We start from the raw sequence: 13284 nt of genomic DNA, 5'->3' as shown, positions 1-13284 counted from the left end.
CAGATTACACTATAAAAAACATGATTAGAATCAACTCCAACAACGAATGTCAGGATACAGTTACTGTAAATATAAAGTTTTAACTGTTGTCTACTTTCAGAGACAAATGAAGAGCAACTGTAGCACAAAATACAGACTAAATCTTGTAAATAAATAAATAATGTTTGATGGGTGGTGCAGTGGTTCAGCTGGTAGATCTCTTCAGTGTTGCCTTATGGCGAGAAAGTCGCCAGATCAAATCCCAGCTTTTCTAGGTGGAGTTTGCATGTTATCTTCATGCATGCATGGGTTTTCTCCGGGTACTTCGGGTAGTTTCCTCCCACAGACCAAAAACATGCATGTTAAGTTAAATAACTACTGTAAATTGTCCCTGAGTGAGAGAGTGAATGGTTGTCTGTCTCATTTGTCTTCATGTGTCCCTGTGATGGACTGGAGACCTGTCCAGGGTGTCCCCTGCCTCTCGCACAGTTTTAAATTTACTGGTTTTACAACTGAACTTTTGGATCTAAAGACTTGCACATGACATTTAACTTGAGGAAAATTCACCCACCAGACGTCTGCTTGATTTCCAAAAAGGAATCTTTTATCTCGAGCTTCAAGGTCTTTAAACCGAAGTGGATTAAATTCTGGATCCTTAAATCCCCCTTAAACACACAGCTGCTGCTTTTATTCCAGGCAGGCATCAAAAACGATTTGATTTGATGAATGATAACTGCTGATACTAATGTGTGTGCGTGTGTGCATGTGTGTGTATTGGGTGGGTTGGTGTGGGGGTGGGGGGGTGTAAAAGCATGTTAATTTGCAGCTCGTTCTTTTGGGCTTTGGGGGATTCTAAGCTCTCCTTTGTCAGATCTGTGAATCTGTCTGCCCGGTCGGAATGCAACACTTTAATACCCGGCACGCCACAGAGACGCTGCAGCATAACGAGCTTGTCACTCACGCTTTAACAAATGTTATGCCATAAATCTCTGTGTGTGTATGTGTGTGTGTGTTCTGTTATTATGAGAACATAGACTTGACAGGACACCAACCCATGGGGGACCACATTATGGTTTCTGTGGGACTGAAGTACCTTTTCATGTTTCTGGTCTGGTTCTTTACTTTGGCTTAGAATCAAATTAAGTTTAGGATGAAGGGATAGATGAGGCAGTTTTTAGGATGAGGGCAAATATAGGGCAGTTATGATGGTTAAATGTCAGGATAAGAACCTGAAAAGTCCATTTTGTCTATGAATTATCTTTTTAGAAACAAACATCTGCATTTGGGGTTGACTGAGTCGCACTCCTTCCAGATTTCTGTGAAGCACCAGACTTAAAACACACGAATGATATTCCTGGTGTTTTTCTTTCCTTATGAGATAACAGATATGTTTTGATTTGGGTACAAAATAAATCTTTGTTGATACTGGTTGAAATATCTTGCCTAGACTGCCTATTCTTGTTCATAATTTATTATAAAGCCTAATAATACAGTAATATTAACTTTAATTAAGTATATCAAATATTTGAAACCCAGTTACACCTTACCAATCAGAATCAAAACAATCAACACAAACATTACAGATCCTGCAAAGTCATAAAAATTTGTTTAAAAAAATCATGAAGTAAGAAACAAAATCTGCACACTGTTTTTCTCATATAACATGGATCAATTAACATGTATCAACAAAAAAAAAATCTAAATTTGTGAATGAATACCCAACATGTTTTTTTTGTTTGTTTGGTTTTTTTTACCTACAAAAAAAAAAAAAAAGACAAAGTGAATGAAATTAGGTCAAATAGTAAACTTACAGGTCATATTTGAGTACCATTTAAAACGATGTACAAAACTAGAAAACACAGTTTGTGATGGATTTAATGTGAAACTCAAAGGACAAAATGAATTCCAAGATGACACCAAGGTTCTGAAACGCAGATGACTGGAATGAGATGGAACACCCATTTCCACAAGGATATCTCCAACCTCACACACTCTGCATTGGGATTTTGCTGAATGATTAGAGTAAATGTTTGTTTTAATGTAGGATTGTGTATCATCAGCATTTGAATGAGACCATGATAGGAAATGATTTGTAAGAGCATATAAATAACGAGTGACCCAAGTACACAGACTTGAGGTACTCCTTGATTGATTAAGAATATAAAAGGAGTTAACCGTGTTGACAAACTCCCTCTTCCTGCTTGCATGTATCCTTCCCTGAGATTTAGTACCTTGACAGTTCCTGGGGAGATCTAATATGAAATGTGAAAAGCACTTCTGCCTCCTTCTCCTCTGCACTTTGGTAGCTGTCTGTCTGCTGCTTATTGACAGCAACTCCTCTTTTTTGTTTCTCCCTGGTGTGCGTCCACATGTGTTTTTATAGCTGCAGCAGTGGAGGGCCCAGCAGGAGGAGGTGGCAAAGCTGGAGGAAGCTATAGCAGCGAGACAACAAGAAGAAGGGGAGGAGAGGATGAAGAGGGAGCAGGAGAAGGAGGCTGCCATCAGGTCGCAGCAGAAAGAGAAAGTAAGCACTTACGTTCAGAGAATGTGTTGGTTACATTGTAAAAAATTATAGTTGTGATTAAGAAACCATTACTGGACAGTATTTGCTATATATTTTTTAAATTCACTATTATCCTTTTAAGATTAAGTTTTTATCTTAAATGGAAAAACATTAAACTAATTTAAATGATGCCGGTCGTACAACCAAGACATGCACAGATTTATCAAAATGCCATAATACTTGGTCAATGAAAAACAAATTGTCGATCCACAACAATGATTTTGCACACAGAAAGCTCTGGGTGTTATCCATCTGAAAGCAGGAGCTGTTAACAGTTATCTGGGGATTTTGATTATTCATTTTATGATATTGAACACTCAGGTGTGATAACTCCACAAAGTGTGTGGGTTTCAAACTGTTTAATTAACTCTCTCCTCGAGGGTCTGCTTGGGGAGAACAGGCAACCCGAGACACTCTCTGATTAATGAGAACATTTAGGCCTCATTGAATTCCAGAAAATCTAGCACGACATTCAGGCAGACGTTGAAATATCATCTCATTCGCTTTATTTACACGTGTCTGACTCCCCGCCGCCTCAATCAATGGGACATGATGATCTTTGGAGTTTTGTCAAACTCAACTTTATTTGGCTCATGGCTGCTCAGAACCAACTTTTTGTTGTTTTCTTTCACCCAAAGGTGAGGAGGTTTTATTTAAGGCAGCAGAAGAGGAGGGAGGTGCTCGAGTGGAGGGATCAGGAGAGACTTGCTGCTCTGAGGAGCGTCATGGACAAGCAGGCGAGGCGAGACAGGGAGAGGTGGGTGTCAGACTACTGGACCACTAAAATTGCAAATGGCCTCTATTTATTATTTTTTATTGCTTTTTGCCTGACTATCACAAATTGAATACATATTATTGATTTATAGTAAACCTGATGATTAAAATACCACAGGAATGATTTGTTTAATTAATTAATTATTATATATTTTTTTTATATTATTAATAATTTATTGACAACACTTAAACTGCTTGGAGTTGCAAACACTGATATGTTGTCTCTGCGTGATTTGACTTTGTCCCTATGGTTCACTTAAGAATACAACAAGAATATTTAATATTTTTATCATTATACTGATTTATGCAAAGTTCTAAATTGTGATTGTGGTCAATCCTGCTGTCAAAGTAATCTTTTTTTTTTTTTTTTAATAGAACACGAACTTGAACAAACCACTTTTTTTAAGTAATTGAAAAATGTCATGCATGTACAACGTTTATTTAAATGTTTCCACACTTTTTGGTCATTTGAGATTTTACTGTAAAATACAACACATTAAAATGTTTAGTTAAATTAAGAATTAAATTAAATTGAATTAAATTAAGTAATTAAAGTTTAGTGTCAGACCTAAAATCTAATTATGATTTTGATTACTTAAATTTTATTATTGTTACATCTGTGTGGTATTTAAATAATTGTCTTTTTTTATTCAGACCTAGTAAAATGAGCATTTTCTGTGAAAAATGTCATGTGAATGTTGAGTACAGAATGACTTTACTGAAATTTGTTGAAGAATCTAAAAGTTAATTATTGAAATTAAAACAATCAAAACAAACGATAAAATTAGCTAAACTAATAAAAATCAAAAACTAAAACTAGACAAACATAAATTAAAAGCTAAAACTAATAGAACAGTGGATGAAAACTAAAATCAGCAAAAGAGTAGCTAAAAGATATAAGCAAAATAGTAGCTTAAAAGCCAAAAGTACAGTAGCTAAAAGCTATAGTAAGCATTGCAGGAGAAAGTAGCCAAAATCACCAAAACAGCATCAAAAATCTAAGACAGTAAGCTTAAATACATAATTAGAACAACAACTAAAAGTTAAAACTTGCTAAAGTAACTAAATGCTAAAAATAAAAGCGGTACACAAAGGATTTCAAAGAGCATAAAGTTTTTCCAGGATGTGAAGCAATCTCAATTTATTTCCAAGAAAGAAAATGTGCAAAAATAAAGTTAAATGATTCAAAATAATATTTACAGGAAAAAAAACAAACATAGGGCCCCTTATGTCCTTAATGAGCTGAACGTTTTGATCCCAGAATGGCCTAAATAACCAAAAGTAAGTTGTTAGTTTTAAAAAAAAAAAAAGTACTAAATAAATTGTAAACAGGAAAACAATAGTGTGAATGCTGACTCGTCATTCACTCAGCTAGCCTTCTCAAATGTGTTTCAACTTACAATCATTTCCAGTTACCATGTTGTGTGACTAACAAGTGACTGTGACCATCACTTGGCACGGGTTTAGTCATTTCCTGAGCACAGAGACTTGCATTCCTTGCCCATAATGAGTTTTGCTATTAGACGAAACCCTTGCAGGACTGAGAAAAGACGAGGGATAAGAAAGGGATGAAAGCAGGTGATTTGGGAAGAGCTGGCTGCGCTCTGGCAGCTCCATTAAGCCTCTGAACAGCCTGGAGGTTTGCTGTGTGAGGACTGATAGGTTTGCTGCCTGAGGCCCTGCTGAAGAAACAGGGGTATCATGTGGGTGTGATGTCCACAGCCTCTGCTCTGTCTTCTCCATTTAGGGTGCAGTTTCGAGCAGATATGTTGCAGGAGCGAAAGGAGAGAGAAGCGCGGGAGCTCGAGCAGCAGAGGGAAGAACAAGAGAGGCAGAATCGTCTAGTAGAAGCTCTCAGAAAGCAGGTGATCATTAGCAGGTCTGAACACCTTCAGACTCTCAGCTTTGTTCTGTCTGCTGAAATTACTTGAGAACTGGGGACGTCAGCGCCACCTTGTGGCTCTACTTAGAAAGACCGCAGAGTTACCAACGTGATGATTAGTCTTATTTTCTATCATTGCAGGTTGAGGTGGTGGCAGAGGCCGACCCAGAGAGGATGATGGCAGATACGGAGGCGTGGAGGAGCCGACTCAAGAATGAGAATGAGTTTGAGCTGCAGAGGCCTTTCTACAATATAAACACGTACACAGACACACAGGTGAGACATTTTAACATCTGCCCTCCTCTGACTTTCATCTTTTGCCTTGATTTGCCGTTCGCTGCTTTTTATACGTTTCATTTTCTCTGATCCGTGTTGTTTTTAGTTTCTTCATTGTCATTCGCATCACATGTGATACATGAGGTGGAACGAAATTATGTACACGGGGTCCCAGTTACATCCAGCAAAAATATAAATTGTCAAAGAAACAGTAATAAGGATCTAAGATATAAAGTAAGAAATGCGCTAAACACTAACAGCGCAAAACAATACGCCGAACAACAGCAGCACGAACATGAGTCTATGTGAGTAGATGAGTACGAATGAATGCAGCAGCGTGAAATAATCAGCAGCATGAGATCAGCAGCACGGATAATCAGCAGCACGTATCACCAATCAAAGTGGCATTAAATTGAGTTCAGTCTGTTAGGTTTTGCTTCATCTGGGGTGAAGCTGACCTATGCAATAGTGGAAAATATACAAAGCAGGTTACTGGTCAGACAGTGTTTGTCCTTTCAGCACACAGACTTCTGTCTGTGTGCTGAAAAACCTCAAGGCCATCAACTTAGTCAATAAACTGTAGAGTCTGAGTGCGTCTGTGGATCTTCGCTTTCACATTAAACCTGCTTTATGTTTAACAAACATCACTGACGTGTGTGTGTGTTCTAGCTTTAAAAACCTATGAATGTGTGATTTATTGACTGTGCAGTTCTGAATGTCTATTTTCCAGATTGTGTCCGATCCAAGAGTGCGAGCTGAGCAGGCTCTGCGAGAGGCGGGTCTGCACCAAAACCAGTACGCTAAGCGGGTTCTGTCTGATATCAAGCCCCACAAACCACCTCGGAGAGACACGAAATCCACACTAAAGTTTTAACTGTGGTTTGTTTGGGTCATACTGTAAATTCCTACCAACCTTTACTTTGTTATTCAATTTAATAAACAATAAACTCGTATGCAGAAACGTGATTAAAATGATTTAATTTTATTGTAGTTAGAAATTTACATTCTACAAGGGTGCTGTAAACAAAAATTACGTCTGCTGTTATCAGGGAGTATTGACTGCTTATGTAAGGGTTTAAAGGTGCAAGGCCATGAACTTTAATATATATATTTAACTACAACACATGCGGTACTGAAATACAGTGGTAAAAATATACTCCATGCTTTTTTGATTGTCAAAGAAATAAGAAAAAAATAAACAAAAAGGAACACTTTTAAATCAAAGACTTGAAAAGACAAGCAAAACAATATCAAGTTTATGTTTATTCCAAAAGTTCACATTTTATTTGGGTCATTTTAAAACATCAGGACTTACAAATGTCTCTAAATCTGTCATATTTAATAATAATAATAATAATTTATTATTCAATTTGTACTGCACTTTACATTGTACAATCTCAAAGCGCTACAAAAATATCTAAATAGAATAAAACATGGACTAAAAAAGGACTAAACATTTTAAAGCTTTAGCTACATTGATTATTCTGGTATTGATGTCAACATTCAAATAGTCACACAGAATGCATTATTTTGAAATTTTATCTTATTGTACATAAATACCAAAGTGTTTAATGTAAAAAAAAAAAAAAATACAGTACATACCCTAAATAAGCAACATGCTAGTATTTTAGCTTTGTCATTTACCGTAATTTCCGGACTATAAGCCGCTACATTTTTTTAACGTTTTGAATGCTGCGGCTAATTTATGGATTTATTTTTTGACAGGCTAATGAGCTTCATGCTGCCAAAATATTTAGCCTCATCACCCATGACTCAATGAGACTACCTGTAAAAATAAAGGTAAAAAAAAAAAACTGACCTACGAAATTACCCAACAGGTCACAATGGATCAATTAAACTTGGTTTCATTAGTCCACTTTGTTTCCTCCTCCCCCCTCCATACAGCGATCAATGACTTCCTGGTAGGTTATGTGTTTATATATATGTATATTTTTTTACCAGCCGTGTTACAGGCACTGTTCAGAAAAAGAAAAAAAAGCACTTACTGTATGTATTTCTGTATGTTACTGGTGCGTATTTAAGTAAAAGTTAAAAAAAAAATATTTGTGTAAATATCTCATGTTACAATGTGGACATCTGTGCCTTATAGACAAGTGCAGCCTATATATGTACACTTTTTTGTGGGCGTGGCTTATTTAGGTGTGCTCAATAGTCCGGAAATGACCATAAATCATTTTCAAACTCTTGCACAATAGTCAAACATTATACTAAGTACAGACTTTTATATACACATTCACATATCAGTCAAAGCTATATACAGTATTTTACGGTTACAGAAGGTTCAGACTGTCAGCCCCAAACGTTTCTTGATAAAGTGAGACACCAGGACTTGAGGTCTCTGCTGGTACTCGACCAGAACATCATGAGGGGAGGTGATCTGGTCTCCATCAAAGCGGTTCAGCAGGGTAACGCAGACCACAGCCGCTGCGAGGAGGACAAAAATGTGGAAACTGTTAGTGATTTTATATGTGGCGCTTGTTTTCTTTGACGTGGTTTTGAAGGTTTCATGTCAAATCATGTGTCAGTAAAAACAAGACATGTTGTAGTTTTGATTCATGTGAAAGTAGGCTAGCAGATGAACACTTTGACACCTTTAAGGCCGCAAACTCTGCACATGGCGGCAAAGACCGTGGACTCCATTTCAATATTCCTCACGCCAGCCTCGTAAGCTTTCCTCAGATACTCCAGTTTCTCCTCAGGAGAGAAAGAGCAGAGAGCTCCGTCAAGTCTGCCTTGACCTACACAGAGACGCAAGCAAGGATTCGTCAGGGAATGACAAGTACAAGCCAACTCATAATGAATTATAAATGTTTGTGGGAAAAAAATTGAAAGTACCTTCGTAGAAGTCGTGGGTGCACATGGTGTTTCCAATAACAGCTGGGAGGTTTGGAATTTCTGAGGAGCATTGCAGAAGCTCGTTGGCCACTCCCTCATCCAGCTCCGTGCTCCTGGTGATGACTTTACCCAGAACAACTTGTTCGAACTGGGGTCGGAAGGAGTAGTCCACCGCTTTATCAGTGACCACCACCGTCCCTGGAGCCAGACCTGAGGACGGAACAAAACGCTTTGTATTAAACACGTCCTCTAATCACCACATGCGAGTAAAGCCTCCTGTTACTTTTAAAAGAAAAGACTAAAAGCTCTGGTCTTACCAACGCCACCGGATGTTCCCAGACGAAACAGGACCACGTCACGGCACTGAGCGTGATGCAGCAGTTTGATGAGCTCGTGCAGCATGATGGAGATGGAGGGGACGCCCATGCCATGCTGTTACATAAACCGTAGATGAACAAAATATTTAGCCAAACCAAATTTCAGTTGTCTATGAGGATCATAAATGTTTTTAAGGAATACATACACTTATCGAAAGCACTGGTCCCACTTTGTACATGCAGTAGCGATCAGTTCCTTCACAAATGTCCCTGATGTCCTCAGGGTTTCCGGGCAGCTTCAGCTCCTGGTGCATGAACTGAGCGAAAGCCTTCATTCGATTTGCACTACCACCGACACACACGAACTTTAAGAAACAGACACAGCGGCGTGGGTGAGTTTCGTTGCATAGCTCTTAGAAAAACCTTCAATCGAGCCGTTCACAAACCTTGATGTCTCCAAACATCTCTGGGAGGTTGTGAGTCTTGGTGCTCAGGCTGAAGTGGTAGAGAATGTCTTCCTCCATAGAGTCCAGGTGGGGGTTTTTCACCTGCACCTGTTGCCTAAAGAGTATTTGACTTTATATAATTATTCAAACAATGATGATTGCATACGACAGATTGAAAAAGGGTTCACAGATACTTACTTGATGTAGTCATTGTGCTCATTTTCCAGAAGGTTCAGGAGAATCAGTGCCATGACTGCAAGAGGCGCTTTGAAAAAAAAGTTTTAAACGTTGCAATAGTTGAAGCTCTTGGTCCTAATAAAAGTGAGATCCAGCTGCACAGCTGATATAGCGGTCACCCCTGACCACTGATTGGTTCTGGAAAGAGGAGTAGCAGCAGTTGATTTGGATAAAGGCGACTTCCAGTCACAAACAGGACAAGATCTGCCACACGGAGATACAAAAAGACGTCTGTACAAAGAGCAGCGGGGACAACTTAAGTGATGAAAAGGTGTGTGATGTCCCACCAGCAGCCAATCTGAATCCAGTTATAATCTGACGTGTGGTGACATAACTCTCACTGAGGACATTTAGATAACCTCTGACCCTCGCAGGCAACACTTTAACAAATCAAAACAGAGCTAACGAAATGTACAACCAACGCTTCCTTTTGATGATAAATATTGACCTGCGTGATGTTTGAAACACAGCTGAGGGGAGGGGAAAAGAAATAATGATGAAACATTTGGAATCTTTTAAACTTTATTTTCACGAACGCAGAAAATGCACAGAACGTTACACAAGTTTCTCCTGTCGTTAACAGATGCAGTTACGGAGGCACTGCCAACAGGCGCCATAAATAAAAAGCAATAGCTTGAAATCAGTGAAGCGTTTTTACACTCGGGAAAACATTTGAAACTAAGTAAAACGCTTCATGTGGCTCAGCAGGAAGTAAAAAACAAAAAAAAAGGCGGAAAGTTAATGTCAGAAAAAATGATGGCCACTATTCTTCTTGGAGTTGACCTTGTGCTTCTGGCAGTTTTCCCGTCTGTAGACAAAAAAAAAATGGAAAAGAGCAAGAGTCGATCAAATAATCATTCCCACATAATTCACTAATATCTACACATAATACTGTCAAGACGCTTCATAAAGTCCTAACAGCTTAAGCCTTAAAGTAGTACTCCACAAATTGTGTCTGTGTCAGTTCAGACCGGATTAACAGCTTGCCTTCATTTCCTTTTATTGCCGTACAAATGTATTCTGAAAGCAGGATAAAAAGGAAAGTTAAAGAGACTGTAACTCCGCTGCCGTGCTACTTACGCAACATGTCACTGCCCGGGTTTGTTGCCCTCTGCGTAACCAAAGCTCAACAGCTTTGCCATGTCAACAGGCTCTGGTCTCTTGTCAAATACACTATAAAAGTGAAAAATATATGTACATTTAAATGTGCTAAAAGCATAAAAGTTTCACTTTATAACAGATTTGAAATCAGGTCACTTTGTTTTTACTTTGTACAAATAAAGTGATTATTTACAACAACAACAAAAAAAGGAGGGGCTACAGATGATTTAAACATTAAATGTGTTCTACTGTTGGTTGACCCAACACTGAAACCCAAGTTAAACTCTGGCTACTTATTACAGATTTATTCTTTCAACAAAGCACACACAAAATCATCAACTGGTCCAACAAAAGGCTTTCCCTTTACTTCCACCTAAACAAGAGTTCTTGCTCCGATGAACCATTTTCCTGAAGTCGAAACTTATGTCACTAATGTAGATTTATGTTTTCTGTATGTTTGTTACCACTGGCAGATTAAACTGCAGATTACGTTTTATAGTTAGTCAATTGTGGAATTACTGTGATGAGTTGCTTGTCCATTTTTGTCCCAATAGAAGTGAAAGTTGTGTTCTTTTGGGTTTTTCCTAACGGTACAGAGGACAGAGCTCCGATCAGCTGAGAGCCAAAGCAAACAGCAACACATCCAGAAATGTCTAGATGAACTTTGTTCTGTTTTATTTGAACCTTTTCTGCTTTGTCACCACAACAGTGGAACATACGGACTAGAGTTGACATGACCTGCTCTTTTTTCAATGAGAGAAAAAAGTTTTTTTTTTTCTTGAGGATTTTTAGGCTAAATGCTACAGAATTACAGCAGAGTTTGTGTGCAATAATCCAGGTAAAAAAAAAAAAATAATCCAACAAAGTTCAGTCAGGTCAGTCAGCTTTGTGGCTCTTCAGACTGATGAAGTCCTTTGGATGAAGGACGAAACGTCTCATCATAATAAGAAACCATCCAGATGACCTGACTGAACTTTGTTGGACTACAGAATTACACTGATGCAAAAAATAATGAGCAAAAATGTCAAAATATTTTTAGGACAGGCAAAGTCTGTCTCAGTACAATAAAAAATAGATCCTATTAACATTTATATAATGTTCTAGGTAAAAGTGACTGGAGCAAAAATATGGAATTTTAATTATCTTTATTTGCCTTTGCATATGTTATTTGCAGCTTTGTCAGTTGACAGGAAATATCTGCACTAACCACTAATGAAGCCATTTCAGATGAGTCATTTTATTAACAAGGCTTTCAGTAAAAAAAAAAAAAAGTCTTATTTGCTGAGCTACAGTCAATAAAAAGTGAATAAAAATGAAACTCTGAGCTTGTATGACTTGTTTGTAAATCATTTCAGTTTTCTAACTGGTGTGCTCGAAGTCATCTTAATACAATTGTGGTGTTTGTTCCATAAATTCCTCAGTCAAAAAATAAACTGGGCTCTTATAGAACAAATAGGACTAGAGAGCTAACAAATCCAGTACTTTGAACACGTTAAATTAATAAGAATGAACTTGAAAGTGTTTAATTGTGTTGTCAAAAATCTAGTTAATGGTTCACATGCAGCATTGTGCTGTAAAATTCTTTAAACTGTTTACTGCAAAAGGAGAACTACTTTTTATTTAGGACTCCAACTACTGCTCAAATTAGCTGTTATGGTTTACTGTTTTTGAGAAGAGTTGGCTGCTGCTTGGAATAAATTTATCAGAGAACAACAGTGCCATCTTGTGATCACAACCACTTACAGCCTCTTGTATTTGCTTGTCTCATACAGACTGGATGTCTTCAACTCCTCCATCTGGTTGGACAGAACATTCATGGTCTGAACAAAAAAAAAGTAAACACAGTGATTATGATTTTCACTGAATATCAATTAATTAATTAAGCATTACGCTGTAACAATAACTTCATCTTAAGACAAAAAAAAATGAACATAAGTAGCAGAACTAACCTCACGTGTGTAGATTTACGGCTTACCTTTTCTTTTTCATTGCTGCTGTCACCACCTCTTTCCCAAGTCGACATACTGTCAGTCCAAAAGGGAGACACCAGTGGCTGTAATGCTCCAGGGTTTTTCTCCTCTTTGCTGTAAATTTGTCACATAGGAAGAATTAAACAACACTAGCATACACAATGTTTAAATCCAGGTTTAATTGAAACAATTATTTGTGTATGTGGATGCAATATTAATCCCAAACTTTGACTACAACTAAGCAGATAATACATCACTTTTGCTTGATGGTGTCTTCTGATGAGGCACTGAACCAGTTTGGAGGTTTGTATGAATTTGTATTGGAAGTACTGGTAGCTGTTTCTTCATCTTCATGCCACAGCAGCCCTGCTGACAGTGACCATAAAGAGCAGAAGTTAGTGATTTCTGATGGTGCAGCAGAGCCAGTTAACACATACTGCAAGTCAACAGCATAGCTCCACCTTTATGTCCTCCTTGTTTTGCAAGCTTCACGTAGTCCGAATCGCTCTCCTGGACTGTGACCCTTTTTCCTCGGGCCCTCTCCTCAGGGCAACTGACGACTGATGGAGACAGTCCTGGAATCTGAGAGATGTAGCCATCTGGTGTTTGACACCCTTCTTTCACACCTGGAGGGTTTAAAACACATGCAAATAAACAATGAATAAGCTACCCCTTACACAACATAATCAATGTGATTTATATAGTTGCACTTGCCAGATATTCCTGGTTGAAGATCGTTACTCATGACAACTAAGGGGTTTCTAATGAATACAGAAACAAGATGGTGTTAGCAACAGGTAAAAGTAGCTTTGTTTGGCTAACGCTAGTGCTAGCTAGCAGACAACAATTCAACAATTTGATAAATAGTTTTATGACAGATAAC

At 38.0% G+C, this 13284-nt stretch overlaps 3 protein-coding genes across 3 annotated transcripts in view; 1 reads left to right on the top strand and 2 right to left on the bottom strand.

The window, feature by feature from the left end:
• The window catches only part of LOC119419114 (coiled-coil domain-containing protein 148-like), a 39037-nt gene extending 32689 nt beyond the window's left edge, over window positions 1–6348 (top strand). Inside the window, exons 10-14 of the mRNA XM_037686416.1 lie at window positions 2363–2503; window positions 3181–3299; window positions 5064–5181; window positions 5340–5474; window positions 6205–6348. Coding sequence (XP_037542344.1) covers window positions 2363–2503; window positions 3181–3299; window positions 5064–5181; window positions 5340–5474; window positions 6205–6348 — 657 coding nt within the window. The remainder of the gene's footprint in view (window positions 1–2362; window positions 2504–3180; window positions 3300–5063; window positions 5182–5339; window positions 5475–6204) is intronic.
• Window positions 6349–7420: 1072 nt separating this feature from the next.
• Window positions 7421–9557, bottom strand: upp2 (uridine phosphorylase 2). Its single transcript, XM_037686415.1, has 7 exons — window positions 9292–9557; window positions 9094–9208; window positions 8854–9012; window positions 8648–8762; window positions 8331–8540; window positions 8087–8233; window positions 7421–7919 (listed from the first exon to the last, which is right to left on the bottom strand). The coding sequence occupies exons 1-7, from the start codon at window positions 9342–9344 to the stop codon at window positions 7777–7779; spliced, it is 942 nt and encodes a 313-aa protein (XP_037542343.1). The 5' UTR covers window positions 9345–9557; the 3' UTR covers window positions 7421–7776.
• A 540-nt stretch (window positions 9558–10097) lies between these two features.
• On the bottom strand, window positions 10098–13146 carry LOC119418856 (uncharacterized protein C7orf57 homolog). Its single transcript, XM_037686149.1, has 7 exons — window positions 13116–13146; window positions 12863–13027; window positions 12659–12767; window positions 12407–12515; window positions 12175–12251; window positions 10411–10503; window positions 10098–10138 (listed from the first exon to the last, which is right to left on the bottom strand). Exons 1-6 carry the CDS (start codon window positions 13144–13146, stop codon window positions 10419–10421), a joined length of 576 nt encoding a protein of 191 aa, XP_037542077.1. The 3' UTR covers window positions 10098–10138; window positions 10411–10418.
• Between the last annotated feature and the right edge of the window lie 138 nt (window positions 13147–13284).

Source organism: Nematolebias whitei, chromosome 13, assembly GCF_014905685.2.
Source record: "Nematolebias whitei isolate Nwh7 chromosome 13, NemWhi1, whole genome shotgun sequence".
In the NCBI taxonomy this organism is placed as follows: domain Eukaryota; kingdom Metazoa; phylum Chordata; class Actinopteri; order Cyprinodontiformes; family Rivulidae; genus Nematolebias; species Nematolebias whitei.
Note: the sequence above shows the minus strand (reverse complement) of the source record. Positions and strands in the feature narration are given on the sequence as shown.